This window comes from Plectropomus leopardus, chromosome 15 (genome assembly GCF_008729295.1).
Source record: "Plectropomus leopardus isolate mb chromosome 15, YSFRI_Pleo_2.0, whole genome shotgun sequence".
NCBI classification, from domain to species: Eukaryota; Metazoa; Chordata; class Actinopteri; order Perciformes; family Serranidae; genus Plectropomus; species Plectropomus leopardus.
In genome coordinates, this window is record NC_056477.1 from 20,499,883 (window position 1) to 20,518,098 (window position 18,216).

An 18,216-nucleotide genomic window follows, 5' to 3' on the forward strand; every position below is an offset into this window, starting at 1 on the left:
TTACATTTATTTAACTTTATTTACGCTTTTTAGTTATTATTTAAATACATGTAAATAGTTTATTGCAAATATTAGGGTAGTGTGCAGGAATTCTCTTACCCTATGGACGTTTTCTTCATACGCGCTTGTATACAAGTTATTGAAGGCATACATGAGCTCCAACATTCCTGAAAAATAAAAAAATTGCTCCTCATTTTTTCCCCTTATGCATTGCCCTAATACTCTTCATATTTTGTTGGAAAGCCAAAAAAGGGCTGAGTCTGTCTCTTATGGCAAGGTCACATGCTTTTGTATTGTGTATTAATTCATGACTGTCCCCAAAACCCACTCCTGAACTTCAAGTAAAAGTTGTCCCACTGTGTTTGATTCATTCTGCATTAAATGGACTGTGTAACAGGGAGATGGTATGTTGAAAACAAGTTGAAATGCAACTCTTTCAAACGCAGCAAGTCTGGACTCTGAGAGCTCTCAGTGATGGAGCGGGCCAGCTGCTGTGTGACCCATGCGGCTTTTAATGGCCACCTTATTTTTGAAAGTCCCTCATCTGACAACCCTCTCAGTATCTTCCATCTCTGGCCACAAGGCCAAGTGGCAACTTTACTATTTTCCTCTTCTGGCCACCGACAGGCTGTTATCAGGAGCTTGAATCTCCTGAAATGGTGTTTTTGCACTGGTTAACGTCAATCACTCCAGGAGCTGCTGTGCCACTTAACACCTCCTGCCACTAGCTTTAGTGCAGCTAGAACAATCTTACCTTTAAACCTATCTAGCTCTGAAGGCTATGATTTATTTTTTTTTCATTTTGTGTTACTTTACTTGAAGCTGTTTTTTAAGTCAACATCCCAGGTGCCTCTTTCAAAAATCTTGGGTTGAAGTTCCATAAAACATCCACAAAATGAACTGTAAATTTCTGAAAATATCAGTATGAGATGTGTTAAATGGTGCATATGAAAGGATGCAGGACTTCTCAAGAAAATCTGTGTGCGTTGGTGTGTGTGTACGATGTGATGATTAGGACGGAATTGAAGCTTAACCAGCAGGAGGTGGAATGGCAGCAGGTCCAAGAAAACCTGAACAGACGCAACCGGGACATCAAAAGACTTTCAAAGGAAAACAGCGGGACTCCCCATCAACACAGAGAAGAGAAGACAATGGGGGCAGAGATGGAAGAGACTGGCAATGGGTAAGTTAGAGGAAGGCGAACTGTGCTCTCTATGGTGATGTTAATGACTGTTGCTTGTGTGCATTTTGCTCGCAGTCAGTCCACAGCGAGAACACTGTAAACCGTGCATGTGAACAAAGTGTGTGACAGAAAAAAATGGTAGAAAGAAAATGTGGTCAGCGCTTTAGACTTGGGAATCCCAGATCAGTGTTCCTCCATTTATTCATGCACATAGACAACCATTGCTGAGTACAGGACATCCTCTGTGCTGATCCGTAAGATCTGCAAAAATCCTTTAATCGTCACGAGGACCTGCTCTGTGATCCCTCTTGTTGATGTTGTCAATGCTTTAGCGCTCCCGCTTTCCCTCCTCGTCAACCTCCTGCAACACACAAAGCTCAGCCAAAGCCTCTGTTTACTGTCAGAAATCATTCTGAGCTGTATATTTGATTTCTGCTCCCCCCTCTAGAGTGCTGAGTATTGTATGTAAATCCTCAAATCAACATGCACAGATTCTATTTAATTTCACAGCTAGTAGAGTGGCTCTAATCTCATCCAGCCATTTGGGGTGTTTGCTTTTCAAATCTAATGGATGTTTTTTTTTTTTTTTTTGTGAAGGGGGGGTTCTGGGGTTACTGGAGTCTTGTCTTTTGCCTGCACACTGTTTGAAGTCTCCAGTGTCACACCACAGCAAATAATTAAATTTTGCTTTTGAAAACAAAGAGCCTGGCAGCATGTATAAGCATATAAACACAGCTGTATTGTGCGCACGCCTCCTCATATCAAGACGCAGTTTTTGTTTTCTGATAGAATATGAAATGTATTATTTCATTCATGTCTCCTCATTGTGTCCTTTTTCAGCCAGATGGATACGCTTGCAGAGACAGCTGAGTCCAGAGTGCCAGGCAGCTGTCTTACCTCTGCCACAATAGAGACGCTCATGACTACAGTATGTATTTATTTTTTTTGTTACAACAAATCAGACTCTGATTAAATCTAATAGAAATAAGGTTGTGACAAATAAGCCAAGTGTAGTTTCTGAATTAAATGAAAAATTTAATTGCTTTTAAGAAATTGAATCAATCTGAAACAGTGTGCAAGAAGTGGGACTTTGTTCCACAATTTATGTTTATTGAGCCTCTGTGTTGCCGCTGTGCAACTGAAGTACGAGTCCCTTTTGTCTTTGCAAAACAGAGCAAATGTCAATACCTACCCCCCCTCTACAGCCAGGCCCAATACAGATTTTTATGAGGCATGAAATACTTTTTCCCTTGGTTTGTTGTGTTTGTTTATTATGCACATATTTTCTTTGAAAGCCCTACAGGAAAGTGTAATAGCGTTTAAATGACACTCATTTTGTGAAAGCTTATTGCAATGAGAGCACTTTTGAAGTATTTCTGTTTATACGCGTACCTTGTTATTCTTCACTCCATTTTCGCGTGCATGTATTTATGTATTCAAATACAATTGAATACATAAATAAAGATACTTTTTAAGGTAGCCTGGGTAAAATAGTTATTTTAGTTCCCTCTCAACAGCAATGGCAGTGCTGACTTTGTAGCAAATTGCATAAAACAAACATGATTTTTGAATCACTCTATAAAATATTTTTCTTCTCATTGTTTCTCCTTTTCTCCTCCAATATAAACTAGGCCATACCTGGAAAATATCCTGTCCGTCACATTAGTTTTGAGTTGGATGGAGAGACTCTGCAGGGTGGGATAAGCACCAGGGATGGCCAGGAGCAGGAGAGGGACCCGTGTCATAAATCAGGGCCGGGGCTCATGTCTGAGAGGCCGCGAAGGAGAGCTCAGAGTGGGGCTGGAGCTGCAAGTTATAAGGGAGGGGAGGTTTGGTCAGGGGATGCCAGCCTCCAGCAGACAAGTGTCCTGGGCCCAGGTGATGGATGTGGCACGAAGCCAGAGGGGGATGCTAACGAGATCAAAGGCGTCATGTTAGACTGCTACGAGGAGAGACCTGGCTCTGGTGGGAGCTCATTAGGCAGCATGTCCCACCTGCAGAGCTGTAGAGGAACTCACTCCACGCCCGTCCTCCCACAGACCAGCACTCCTTCCCCACTCGACAGAAAGCCTCTCAGCAGTCAAGCAGCCTGCTGTCCGCCTGAGGGAACTGCCTTCGAGGGCCAGTTTGGCTGTGGAGAGATGGATGAATCTGGAGGTTTGGAGGAAATCCCAAGAGTGTGTATGATGGAGACGGCAGCAGCCACAGATCAAAACTCAGGACTGGGCTCCTTGGTCAGCAGAGTTTCCTGGGTTGTCCAGGATGCAGGGCGTCTCCTTTGGAGCTCTCCGACATTAATCCAGCAAGTCAGGGAAGAGGGACTACAGCATGTTGGGGCCCGCTGGTCCAGTCATGTTGTGTCTCTGGTCAGGGAAAGTGAAGTTCTGTCGATAGTAAAGGACAGCCATGTCTTCTCCATGGTTAAAGGGAGCTTTGTCTTCTCTCTGTTGAAGGACAGTCACATGTTTTCAATGGTGAAAGAGCTACCTCTCATGCAGCACATCCAGATGGAGATAACACAAAATCTCCAACCTGAGGAGGCAGCTCAGATTATTCAGGGCTGCATTAATCCTAACACCACACAGCTACGAGTCCTGACACCAACACAAAACTTTAGCAAGGCAGAATGGCCAGATGACATACCACCAATCCCAGAAGATGCCTTGCCAAGGTGTATGAGTATTGAGAATTTCGGGTTGCTGCAAGAGCAAGACATGGCTGATATTCCTTTAAAACAAGGAGACAAACTGATTACAGAGCTGTCACCAGTGAAACACATCATCGAGTCAGAGGGTGCCCGTGCACCTGGGGACAAAGATCAGGCATATGAGGACTCAAGGACTTCCATCAACAAAAAGGATGTCCAAATCTTTAGTCAAACATTGATAGAATTTCCCGATTCCCTTTTGAAACTACAAACTCTGCCTTTGCAAGACATGATGGACGCGTTAAAGTCTGTCATCTCCACCTCTGTGCCGAACTCCCACAATATTGTAGCTCTCTATTGGCTGAATGTTGCTAAATGCAGCCAAGCTGAGCCCTGTCCTGCCCTCCTGATCCTTGCAGAGACTGGCCTCTATACCCTAACCACTGACTCTGGGCTCCTGGTTTTGTTCCATCACCTCCCCTGGCTGCAGCTGAAAGAGGTGCAGGTAGGTTTCGCAGGCCACAATCTGCGTTTGATAGGCACTACAGAGGAGAGCATCCTGGGGGTCTACACCTTCAGCCAGAAGCTTACCAAAGAGCTTTGCTGGGCCATACTTGGTGTCATCTGCCCACGGGACAAGAGGGTCTCTCAGCACCCACTGCTCCATGGAGACTTGATGACGTTGTCTTTAGACTGGCAGGCTTGTGTGCCGGACCTGCTGCTGGATGCTGGTTTAAGGTTTTGCTGCCAGTTTCAGAAAAGTCTTGCTGATCTGGTTTACCTTCTTCATTCTAATATGGATCAGGAAACGATAACTCTGGGAGAGGTGCAGTTACTAATGTACACAGGTGTAAGGGTGTGCATCAGCTCCAGTACCCGCACTGAGACTCTGGCCCAACTTCTACTCACTGATACCCACCTTGGCCTGGTGCATGAGGATGCTGTCTTTCACCCAACCTCACGCTCCGTCACCACAGCAAACTGCCGTTCCCAATTCAATGACTTAACTCTCTATCGGCGCTCAGATGTGCGCTGCGTGCTGCTGCATGATGAAGACGAGCACCGGGCTGTCAGACTAGATGTAATCCTAGCAAATGTGAGGGGCAGGGGTCACCCTGAAAGCGTGACTAAGGCAGCTACCCCGCCTGCACAAGCTTCAAATTCATCTCCGCATGCAGAAGTGTGGAAATTAACTTTCAGTTGCTCCTCTGAGGCCGCCTGCCTGATTAATCACTTGTCAAATGTCTGATCAAGGACTGAGCAGCCAGTAATGAACGGCCCAGCTTGAAAACTCTCACTCACAGGGAGCAAAAGTGCATCCCAACCTGACGATGCAAAGGACAGCTTCACTGGTAAATGACAGTGAAAACTATGACCCATTTTGAAGTTTCTGTTTTCATTTGTTTTTCTAGAAGTTTTTGTCATTTTATTATTGCATGGCTTTCATACTTTTATCTTAAAAACCCTTGAATTTCTTTGTTCTTGCATTGTCATTGCTCTTAACAACTAGCCTCCCATTATTATTGTGTCAAAGTGGTTGTCAGCTTAATGTGGGATGTTTGAAATAATTAGGGGTTGAAGGTTCAACATTGAGGATTAGAAACATGTTTGTACCAATTTCAGTTGTTTCATGGGCATTGTCATATTTTAAAATGATTTTAGATTACCAATGTAATCAAATTATTTCACTGTCATTGTTCATTTAATAGTATATGTATGTCAAGTTGTCGCCAATTTAAATATTTTTTATACAGATAGATCTATTGAAACGAGTATGTGTGAATGTATTTGAAACAATAAAAGGAAGGTAAATCCACTGCTGCTCTGTCCTGTTTACCACTTAGAATGCAGATCAGCTCTGATAGTCGAGGTTTTAACTTGGGAAAACAAAGAATTCAGAGTCTGATGCATTTCACTGCTTTGTCTGATGTCTAATATTTTGTCTTCCTATCATCTCGGGCAGGCTTTCTTTCTCTTCCTACCCTCCTCTCTTTTGTTAGCTTTGGCACAGACTCCTTTTCTCTCCTTTTAGCCGCTTCCTCACTGTCTAGGACTCTGCATGGATCTGTATTCCACCCGTATCACCGAATTCGCCACTGGAAAGATACACTCTTAGTATCTGAGGTCAAGGTGAACCCCTTCCACAGAGTTACTACCTGCACAATTGCTCATTGGATTTATCCCTGCCAGTCAACATTGTCTCAGCCCAGGACAAGACTTGTTCAGTGCTTTAAATTTCGAAAAGGTTGATCATGCTGCATCTCGGAGAAAGAACTCCAGTCTGATTCACATCTCGAGAGTTGGAGCCAAAGACTGTTTGCTCCTTGTCTTGACTGAGTGACCCCATCCAGCATGGAAAATTACAGGGGCAATATAGTGCAATCAGTCCTCTTGTCTGCTCCGGCATGAAGGATGGAGATTTGGCCTCGAAAGAGGAAACACATCACACCTCGTTGCGGCGAGGTTTGAGCCAGGATGAAAGTTCAGGGTTGTGAAAGGGTTGTTTTTCTTCCTTTTTGCTCAAGACAGTTAATTAACATTCAAACCACCTCCTGTGTATCATTCCCTCCTGTGAATAAAACACAAAAGGCAGACAAATCATAACCTGATAAATTGAAATGAGGCTAGACTAATATAAGCAAAATGAGAGAGTGTCCTTCTGCAGATAAGAACATAAATTGTGTCAGTATTTGGAAACAGAAGGTTCAGCAGGCCACCCACTGTCATAAAAAATGATAATCAGGGATTGAGAAGTAGTATTGGCTGTTTTGGCCAACCACGTTAAATGTGGGCTGTTGTGTTTGTTCATTCTTGAAGCAGCCTGTATTATATGTGACGTCTTCAGTGCAGTGGTATGTCCAGACTTTTTTTTTATTGCGGGGCACTGACGTAAGCGGTGACCTGCTACTGCAGGTACACACGTCAGCATAGCTTTAATTTTCCCTTTTGCCTCCACTACCAGTGTTTTACATTCCTGTTTATAGTTTTGTTTAAAAGATAAACAGACCTACTGCTTACAACACAACAGAGTGACACCACACAAATGTAAAATATTGTAAAGAAATTGTTCTTTCAAAAGTAAATGGTACAATAGCAAATATAAAGTGTTGGAGCAAACCTGTTAGCAGTTATATCAGTTTATTTGTATGTAAAATTAGGCTAGACATTACTGCTTAATTAAGGTTTTTTTTTTAAATGTATCACTATTCTCTTCTATATTTTCTGTGTTCTATATTCCCCTTTTAAAATATTTTGTATTCTATTTTATTTTATTTTATTTATTTTATTCTATCTTTAATGTTGCAGTGAGCCACTGTAACAAGTGAATTTCCCCGGTGTGTGGATCAGTAAAGGCTATCTTGATTTAAGACGGAATTGCACCAATTAATGAAATTCACTTCACTTGTCAAGCAGGCCAAACTGACTGGTCAGACAGGCAATCATAATGGGGTATAGCCAGTTAGATTCCAGAGGTAGCCGACCAGGCCCATCCCTAGACTCGCCCCTGCTCGCCCTCTGCTTTTTTTGGGTGGAAGAATAATTTGGGAGTGCAAATCGAGGACTTTGTGAGTAAGCTTTAATGGTATCAGTGAATTATTTCTCAACAACAACCCTCAAAAATCAAATGTAAGGACACTATTCATCTGTTCAAATGGGAAAACACTGCAGATCTTCTTTCCCATCAGTTTAGCGGCTGGTTTGTGTGTGAAATAGACAACAGCTCTTGTTGGGCACAGCCTGGTTAAAGGGAAGTGCTCACTCTCAGACAGCAGACACACAAACCCACTGGCAGGCTCTGAATCTCTAATCATTACTCTGTATGATTTCCCACTGGGTTCTCTGGCCCTAATACGCAGCGTCATTGACAGCACATAACAGGATAATTTGTTTACCTCCTTCTTTGGAAGCATGTGAACGTGACCCAGTCAGTTCCCTCATTGCTTAGCCGGTGATGGGCTAAATATTTCTTGCATCAGTCCTGATGGTTCTGCCTGCCTGCAGCATCCACAAAAATTCAATGATTCACTTATATGCTTACTTGTGAAGTTTTGAAGGATAATCCACAACGTACTGCTGAGGTGTAAATTGTTCCTGATGATGTTTTTTTGTAATTTTATAATCAGATCAGTCTGATAAGGACTACACTGGTAAACCTAAATTACCCCATCTACTTGAGTTTCTTTTGCTTGTAGAGTCTGTTTGCTGACTACAAATTAGGCTTTGCTCTAGAATAAAAAAAATCTTGTTAAACCAAGAACTACTGTAGTGTTTCAGACAGGCCATCTTCCTAATTTAACCCGGTGGTGAATTTGGAAGAGGCCGGCAGATCAGCAAAGGGCATTTTGATGCTTGCAAAGACAAACCCCTGTGGGGATAAAGGCACGTTGCACCTTGAAGCTTGGACCAAATGCTGCTGGCGTTTAAAATGCAATTGACTATAAGCCTAAATAATATTGTAACTTAAATATTACATGTGTAGGTTTAAGGGTAATATATTGGCGGAACAGACAGACATAACAGAATATAACAGCTGGTTACAATCTGCAAACATCACCTCTAAATGCCACTAAATCCCCTAAAATCTTACACACAGCTACATTAATTGAAGTTAAACAAAGTGCAAAATGTTTTGAGGATGTCTGTGAATGTTGATATTGTTGTCATCTTGCAGTATATTTCCAGTAGGCTATTCAAAAAACAAAAAACAAAAACAAAACAACAGAAAAACCAAACCATGCCAAAACAAAACAAAAAACAAAAAAGTGCAGCCTGTAAATTCAGACTTTTTTTTTTTTTTTTTTTTTTTAATTTTTTCTTTATTGAATACAAGATCATTACAAAAATACATACAGATACATATTGGGACAAAATGTACAATGAATGAATAAACAAGTAAATAAATAGGATAAATAAATAGCAATACATACCATGAAAATACAAAAACTAAGAAGCAAACAAAAAATAATTACATTTACATTAAATGATGCCAGATTACATCATATTATAATACTTTAATAATTTAAAAGTGTTAATAGTTTTTTTTGTGTGTGCAGGAAAGTTGGTTTAGTGTCTGACCATTTCTTCTTCATCTTATCCTGCCTATGGTATAACACCACATCAAATATATCGTTTGGAACATTTATGATAAGTTTATTCTTTAGAAAGCTGGCAACATGAATCCACACCTTTCTGGTGTAAATGCATTGAGAAAAAATGTGTGTATATATATATATATATATTATATATATATATATATATATATAGAGTCTATTACAGTAATAGACTTTAGATAGATAATAGTCTTTAGAGTAATAGACTTCCCTATAATAAGTAATGGCAGTAATGCCCATGGATGTATTATAAGGAAGTCAGTAAGGTAATGCCACTTCAAGGATGCCAGAGCGCAAAGCGCATGCGTCATATTCCGGAAGCCACGCCCATCGGGAGCGCGAGGAGGGGACAACTATTGGCGCCACATCGAGCAAACAAACGCCAGAATACAAACAAATACCTGTAGCCAGCTAAAAACATTACATATCTACATGATAAACGATTATTTTAGCACCTTATGGCCCCCCATCACGTACTGTTGGTAGTGCATCCCACCATATAGCAGCTTTCGGCCATTTCTGTATCATTTGCTAGCAAATGTAAATGCAAAGGAGCCACCTTTACTCACATGATATACTCTATAAGCTGTAAGTCAAATCTAACGCCCCTCTGTTATCTGGTGTATTCAGGCCTCTCTTCTCACCAGACCGAGCTGGCTGCAAACTCTGCAGAAACTACCAAAACATCCCGCTGCTATCGGCATGTTTGACTGCCAACAGCTCAGCTACCATGGACAGAAGTATGGAGGAGAGATGTTTTTTTCTGCCTGCCCAGCAGCCTCTAAAGGTGTCGAAACACCTTTAGGCCACAGTGCGCGTTGGCAGCAGACATTTCGGGATGTGTGACCACAGCTGTATTCTTCCTCCGTCGGTGGAGACGCCGGGGGACCGCTGCTTCACTTCAACAAGCTAAGTGATAGCTGCTTTTGCTAACATGTTTATTCTTGGCTCCGTGGTGCTGGTGCGGCAGTGACGGTGAACAGTTAGCTGGGGTGCTTGCAGCCAGATATTCAATGTTTTTCACAGTGTTAATGAGCTGCTCTTGCTATTTAAGCGCCTTCTGGTATGAATGGAGAAAGTTTTCTTGTTAACTTTTATGTCTTTTGTGGCACTGGTAGCTGGTACTGTGTCTTTATGGTGATTTTAGACCCATTTTTTCTGACTTGTCATGGCAGGGAAAGCACAGTTGTATAGAATATCATTAATGATGACACCCTTCAGTTAAGTGACTTTTAAACTCAAAAGTAGGTCTGGAGTTGGAATATCTAAATGGTTGGAAGTCGTTATACGATTCATCTTTGGATCATCATCACTTGTCTTGTGCTGCTTTCAGATGCCTTTTACAAGTATTTTAAACCTTTATACCTTGAGCAAAAAATGAAAAAAACAAACAAACAAACAAAAAAATAATAATCCAATGAATAATGTGGAAGAAACGTTCCACCAATTCCAAGTAATTAGTAGACTTTTTTTTTATTTTATTTTAACAAGATCCAAAACTTAGCAAGAAATTAGTAAAAAATCCAAGAAAATTACCTGAAAATTAGTAAAAAGAAAAAGAGAGTTAAACAAACAAACAAACAAACAAGGGAAATACATTAAAAAGTGCTTCAAAATTATAATAATATTATCACGTAAGTTTAAATGTAATTATGACAATTATTAAATATAGTTTTCTAGACATTTTCTCTAGCTCATTGCTTGCTTCCCATGTTTTTGAAAGAAGTAAAGCCAGTTTGCTCAGGTTTCAAAGGGTTAATTACACCCCTACTTTTTCTTGCTCCCACTGGTAAATGTATGTGTTATGAAAGAGGTCTAACGTTATCCAGTGTTTCTGTGTTTGCTACAATGCTCAACGTTATGTCATTTAACACAATCGCTCTTAGTTGCCACTAATGACACTTTGGAGGGGCTCCTGCCATAAACCCCAGTTCATCAGGCATTGATTTTTCCAGTGCTGCTGTCTGTTCTAATTAGTGAAACCTGGATTGACATCACTTTTCTTGTGCTGCATTCAAACACCTTCAAAATGTGAGCGAATTGTATGCTTCCTTTTGAAAACATGGGGAAAAAAAGGCAATGGGCAACTATATTTATAATTATTATGATTCTATATTTGGAATTATTTTACAGACCGATTATTATTTTTAAGCACTTTTTAATATAATTTCCGTTTTTTGTTTCTTTTTTACTTTTATTTTATTTTGTTTGTTCATTTTTTCTCATTCTTAGGTACTTTCCTTGACCTTTTTTAGATTTTTATTTCTTTTTCTGCAAATTTTTGGATCATTTCTTCTGAAGTTACTCATTGCTCTTCACCTAAATGTTTGAGAAACATCAAGCCATGTTACTGAGGTCTCAAAGAGTTAATTGCTGCCCTGCTTATTTTCTTGTTGGCATTGCCATGATGTATCCTGGCGGCTACTTTCCTCTCTTGAGTTCTAATTAGCTATGTGGCATAGATGACTACAAGTATGGTGTTGATTGTGAATTAGGATGTTGCAAGTTCTTCTGGCTAAACTAGTTTTTCTTGGTAGACGTAAATTATGATGATCTTTATCCAGTGGACTATTGCATTAGGCATTATTGAGTGGGCTTTGTGTGTAGTCCACTGCAAAGATCTGGAACTATTCAGTATATAATCAAATGTTAAAAAAAAGCACCAAATTCTCCCAGTTAAGCAGCATGAAACCAGCAAAATGGTTTGCTTTTTTGCTTAAATATTTACCAAAACGATTACTTGTTCATCAGAAGAGTTGCTAATTCATTTTCTATTGATTGACTGCTAGATCAATCGACTAAACATCATCGTTGTGCACAATCGTGTAATTATTACCTGGTGAAGTCATTATGGCTTTTGACTCATAAGTATCTACATTTTCTCCACATACCTCAATTACATCTTAACTGCTGAGCCCCTGCTCTTTGGTCTTTGCTGCTGTTACGCTCAGCTGCACCAATTCCCAATTGAAGCTTATATACCCATGTACTAATGCTGCATAATTATAATAATAATATTAATAATAATAACAAAGTAATAGTAGCTGTTACTACCTCCGTTTCTGGCTCAGAGGCAAGACCACTCTGTCCCCCTTTCTACAATTGGATGTTATATACAGAACAACGAGGCGGCATAACGGTGTGATATTCCCACCTTGATCAGGCAGTGTAAATGCAGCTATAGACTCCATATATTGGTTGTTTGCTCTGCATCTAATGTGGTTTCGGGGTGAAAGGTATAATTGTTAGAATATACATAGATAAAGTGTTAACTTCATATATGTTCATCTAATGATCAGTTTTGATTATTTTGTTTACAGAAATGAACTTTCATGCATTTCTGAAACTTTAGAAGCAGTGACTGAAACATTGGTGCTAGTAATTAAAGAGTGTGTATGTGTGATGTGAAACAGTAGGGCTCCTGGATATGTTCATTAGTAGATAAAAAACCAAAGTCACACCAGCACTCTCTTTTTGAAGGCTTCGTGTCAAGGACACTTTTTCAAGTTCAGTTCCAGCAGAGTGGAGTTTTTTTTAAATGTCCAGTATCTGCATCCCCACTGTTTTAAATTCATTTCACTCAAAAGCAGCAGAGCGTAATTAATTTCATTGCTATACTCCCATCTAATGAAGGCTGGTGTTTGCCAGAGATGGCAGGTTTTATCCAGACCTCTGATGGAAAGGAGATGGACACAATGGCGGCCTGAATGTCACTGGCATCTTTTGAGCAGCGCTTATTTGTGAATTTCTGTCCACGGGCCAGAGAAAACTCTCTGGCCTCTAGAAGGATGTGTTTGTCACCCAGTGTCATTTTTAAATTGGACTCCGTCTCTCCCTGCCCATCCCTGTTCAGTTTTGGACCTCACATGAGCTTCGTTAGCATTTTCAGGAACTGCGAGACATTTACCACCATGGATTGTGACAGATTTCACAAGCTCAATTTTACTGTTGCCCTGGGGGGGAAGAGGCAGTGCTCACCATCTGTTGATTGTGACTGTACGTGGCACTTCCATGAGAGGCTTATTTCTGCCATTGCTTAAAGTCCTATGACAATTCAAATTTATTTACTTCACTGAAATATACTCTTTATGATTAAACATACATTTATACACAAGAAATTAATACTTAAATTGTAATATGATTGTCCAAGAGGTTAAAGAAATCACTACATTTAAAATCTGAGTATTTCTTTGCCATGCATAACAAAGTTATTTCATGGAAGTTAGTTTTAAAGTTCTTTGTTTTTTAACAATGTGTCAGTATCAAACTTCATCTGAACTTTGTTGTTAAAGCCTCCATTTTAAGTTGCACTCCAGAACTTTAATGTTTAAAGTCTGGAAAATTGGCAGCCAAGTGAAGACTTTTGATTTCATTTTGATTTTTATGAAATGGCTGTTGGATGAAGTTTTGTGTTGTGTTTACCAGTGTGTATATTGGCTTATATTGTTAAGTTTTGAAGGAAAAATTGGGAGTGCTGCCTTGGGTCAAAGGACTTAGTTAGTAAAAAATCAGGTGCTCTTTAAGAATAGGGCAAGGGGTTGAGTAAGAATAAAACATAATGATTTACAGCTGGAAAGATGCTCTTTTCATGAACTTGGGCTGTCTCTGTCGTAGAAATATTGCAAGACTTTTTAAAGTGTTTCTATGTGACCAGAGAAAATATGAGAAAGGGCTGTGGTTTTTGTTTTTTCTAAGGAGGAGGTAGAAAACGTACAACTACCACATTACTTTGCACTGAAGCAGACCAATAAACGCTCCTGCTTGTGAGGGACGTAATGCAAGCTTGTCTGTTTTCACACAGGAAACACTATGGTAGACAACAATTCCAGATTAAAGTTAAACGGTACTGTAAAATATGTCTCTGAAAACATTTGAGGCGAGAAAGAGACAACACAGTAACAGAATCTTGGTTTATTTTTGATCAGCTTGATGAGCTGCTTAGTTCTACTGTTTGATCAAATTTTTTTCACCCTCTGTTTTTACAGTTCTGAAAATGGTATGGCACCCACTTCCTGTCCACTCTTTATCATATTAGAGCCAGACAGTGCACCACAATATGTTTATGAAGACATTAAGGCAAGAACAGGTCAATAAAATAACAAAATAACAAAATCTTGGTTTATATTTAATCAACACTGTCTAATTTTACAGTTTGGTCTATTTGGTTGATCCACGTCTATACTCTTTGCGTCCATTGTGGCGGGCATATAATTTGCGGAAATACAAACTGTAGTTCAAGCAACAGCCCGAGAGCCAGTGAAAATCTGCCGGATGATGCAAATCTGACTGATTTTAGCTGGGAGATGAGCAGGGAGATCTGGGCCCCATTAAGATGGAGGGAAGTTTACCACAGTTAATTTACACACACTAACCACATTGGTATGATGCAAAGCTGGTTAAAAGTGTCCCTTTAATGCAGAAATCCATGGTATTGGTTGACCGTCGTAATCGTGTTTTGTCACAAAGGGTCTTCATAAGAGTATAACATATAATATTGTTTGAATTATGCTGTAGACGGAACGTAGGGAAGAACACACTTGTCGGCCAAACACAAAACTGCCCGAGCTTGACCACTACTGCACAGTGTGGATGCAGTCTTATGCAGACTGGGTTAAGCTTGAGATGTGAGATGTTACATGGGAGTTGCTGATTGGTTTAACAAAAAGCCCACTAACAACTGACTGATTCCTGTAGGTTGTAAGAATGTGAGCTTTGAGCTTATTTGATGGTTTTAAGACATCTTGAATTCTGATGGGATAATATGTGGAGACGGAAAAATATGTAAATAGAGTGGAGATTAAGAGGAAGTTGTGAAACTCAACGAGTAAAGAGAGACTTAAAAATCAAGTGTTATTTACGACGGAACTTTGACCAAGTTTGTTAAGATATTCAACCACAACACTGTTTTACATTGCTCGTGGGCACAGCTTTCTTAATTACATCCATTTTGTTTTAAGAACTGACATAAAAAGTTTGTTTCAGTGACACTCACTGGTAATTAGCTTTCAACTCGCCCGTGTAGCTGCTTTTGTGTAATTCTTTTATTCATAAATTGAATGTGCAGCTTACAAACTAACACCTTGAAAAGGCAGCCCAGTTTGTGTTTATGCTGCTGGCAGGGCCCCGCAGTCCTTTGAGACCTGAGAAGTATTTTTGATTATGTTGTAATAAAAGGAGATGGAGGTGCTGTGCAGCATGTTGCACAGAAGAGTAGGTGCTCTGAGTGGAAGTGCTTTTACATGGTTTTCTTAAGACTCCCATAAAAGTTGGAGAAAGATGAAACTTCAAATATTCATGAGTAGTGCTTAACCGAAAAGCTCTCCACATATTCCACAAAGTAAACTTGTAAAAGAGTTAAAGACAGCTTATTCCATAAAGAAGAACCGCACAATGTTTTGGTTCACTGAATTATATTGGTTTACAACCATCATAAATGCTTCACTTTTGAAGTGTTAATGTTTTCTACTCTTTTTTTGTAGGACGTGCCTTTTTTGTGGTTTGCCACCAGCTGAAAGATGTTAGCATTTTGTAGTAATGTGCCATTCAGTAAACCTCGGTCCCTTGACTGTTATTTATAGGTGTCCGGTCAAAAAGTCAAGTCATTGTAACCACGCTGAGGGACTCTTATATGATAAGTATGGTTGATAGTCAGGTGGTGTGCCTACTTGTATATGCACCTCGTGTCAGCAGGGTTCATTTAGAAAGACTCTGGCACACTTCTATTTTGGTAGCAGCTGGGTTTCAACTTCTCACTTCATTATGAAGCAAATGATTGTGCCATCGCTATGCTAATGCTGATTCAATTAGGGCTAAAGTCACTGGAGCACCGTTAAATTAGATTAGTAAATTGTCAGTAAGAATAGTCCAAGTTGTCCTCTTTTCACTTCCTCAATTCTCATAGGTTCCATTGTTGCTCTATGTCTGAGGTTGGAAGCATGAGGTTAACACAGGACTGTTTGTATGAATCTTAAGTGGGCTCACAATCGGCTTCATCCACTAATATGTGTATAGAAATGATGACTTTGGGCACAAAATAAGTGTGCATGCAAAATTGCCCGTAGGATTCACGACGCATGTTGTTCTTCGAACCATGGACCAACCAAAGGACAATACATTTGCCCAGAGGTGTATCCAAGTTGTTTCTATGCACATTTTCGTGAATGCCTCTGCAATTGGAAACAGCTGATAAGCATTCGTCATTCTCTTCAAACATTTTATGTCGGTCTCTGAAGATGCGCTCTCCCCTGAAGGCACTGGCTGCAGTATCTTCTAGCAAGGCTGGATTTGCTCCCCTAGCACCTGCTTGGAGAGCAGAACCTTTTACATACCTGTCATACCTGTTAATAGGCTACATATTCACAATTTCATGGCCCGAGAAATGGATGGGAGTAGCTGCTCATTGTATACACCATAAACAATGAAAACCATAAGCGTTGCATTTCAGTTTAGACATTCACATATACTCCATTGTAGGGCTGTAAACTTTTGGTTTGGTTAGTCCGTCAATTGTTTGGTTTGTTATGCTCTTGTCCGAACAAGTTCTCATTGGCCGGACAGTCACTGATGTTGCATTAGTTAGGCAGTGAGTCCACAAAAAAGCATTTCTTCTCCAGCTGATAAACACTTGTTGGTGTTGTTCAGCATTTGTGTTAGTTTTCTTTGATGGTCGGCCTTAGCTGTGTTTTTAGCGTTTCTTCTTCACTGTGATTGGACGGCTGGTGACAGTGATGAGCGCAGTATTTGACGCAAAATAAAATATTTCTCAACTCTCTGTTGTACCATATAGTTGAATGTTTTATGCATGATGACAATAATTGATGAGGATTAGAGGCCATCAATTTCATATATATATATATAAATAGAACGTAAATGACCTAGTTTGTGTATGATGGAGAGGGAACATCAATGAGTGAGCACCGCAGTGTTGTTGTATAGATATTGTTTAATAATGTGATTTAAACCAGACATTGTGTGCTTAGGCATTTACCTGATCTGCATGTTCCAATAAATATACAAGAAAAGAAGCATCATTTATCATTAAGGGTCATCAAGTAATCAACCTCTAACCAACAAATTGCAACAACACTGATAAATCTCTGCCATGGCTTACTGAGGCCAGTAACTGAAACAAATAATAAAGCCATATATTCACAACAGAGATGAGTAGGCCACTTAATTAGAGATCCAAAAGAAATAGAGGTAATATATCACAAATGCAATTCACTGTAATAATAGTAATTTGTCATTTAGCTTGTGATGCTGATTGTTTGCTTCTACTGTGGCACCGTCCTCCATCGCTGAGCAGGTGAATTAGCTGGAACTTTTGTACCAAAGCAGAAAACAAAACAGAATTACAAAGCAACTTATGAACGCCTGAAATACCAGAACCCAAAGTAATCATTCCTAATTGCTATTGATCAACAACCCCATCAAAGCATTGCTGATATAGCATGATCATTTGTGCAGTAGGACTGAAAAAAAAAAAAAATCAAACTCATTGAAGCTTATCCCCCCACAGTGCAACAAATTAGCTCTCTCCGAAACAATCCTATGTAGCACTACATTTGGCTGGCACTAGCAGATGAAGTGCCTCGGTGGTGATGAGTGCTATCACCAAAGCTTTCTCCTCTGGGGCTTGACAAACACTACATTTACGACAAGCCCTCTGACAAATGGGGCACGGCTGTTTTCCAAACCTGCTGCATTTTACTTTTATGGGAAGCGGGTGAGAGTTGTGACAGAAGGAGCGGGTCCAGACTGCTGATGTTGCCGATGTTGAGCTCCTTCTTCCAAAACCTCCTATTTCTAGGCTTCCAGCATCCAGCATGGTGCTATTAATCAAGTTCCAGAAGTTAAGTGTTACTGGAGGCATTGCTGTGTTATAAATTGCATGGGAAATGCATAATTAGTTAGCAACAAATCTATTTTACAGTCATACTGTATTCAGTTGGGGATGCATTTTGTTCCAATAGCTTTTCTGCAGGGATAATAATCACTGCTTTGGACCAGAAGTACTGCTGGCTCACCTGATGCAAGTGAGACCAAAAAGTACTTTTTAGTCTTATGGGAGACGATGAAAAGCAGAGAAGTGGAATAACACACGTTTGATTGTCGAGCTTGTCCTTCATGTGTGTAAATAGCTGCATCATGTATAGAACAGGAAGGATGTTTACAAGCAGTGATTCCACTTGGCACAATGCTGTGAGCATGCTCTTTTCTTCAGTGTCACAACGACAGACAACTGACTCCTAGCCAGCAAAAGTAATTTTCTCTAG

General features: G+C 40.0%; 1 protein-coding gene across 1 annotated transcript in view; it reads left to right on the plus strand.

Moving 5' to 3' along the window:
* The window catches only part of kif16bb (kinesin family member 16Bb), a 30,446-nt gene extending 24,883 nt beyond the window's left edge, over nucleotides 1-5,563 (plus strand). Inside the window, exons 18-20 of the mRNA XM_042502845.1 lie at nucleotides 1,016-1,183; nucleotides 2,024-2,111; nucleotides 2,815-5,563. Coding sequence (XP_042358779.1) covers nucleotides 1,016-1,183; nucleotides 2,024-2,111; nucleotides 2,815-5,079 — 2,521 coding nt within the window. The 3' untranslated portion in view covers nucleotides 5,080-5,563. The remainder of the gene's footprint in view (nucleotides 1-1,015; nucleotides 1,184-2,023; nucleotides 2,112-2,814) is intronic.
* Nucleotides 5,564-18,216: the final 12,653 nt, after the last annotated feature.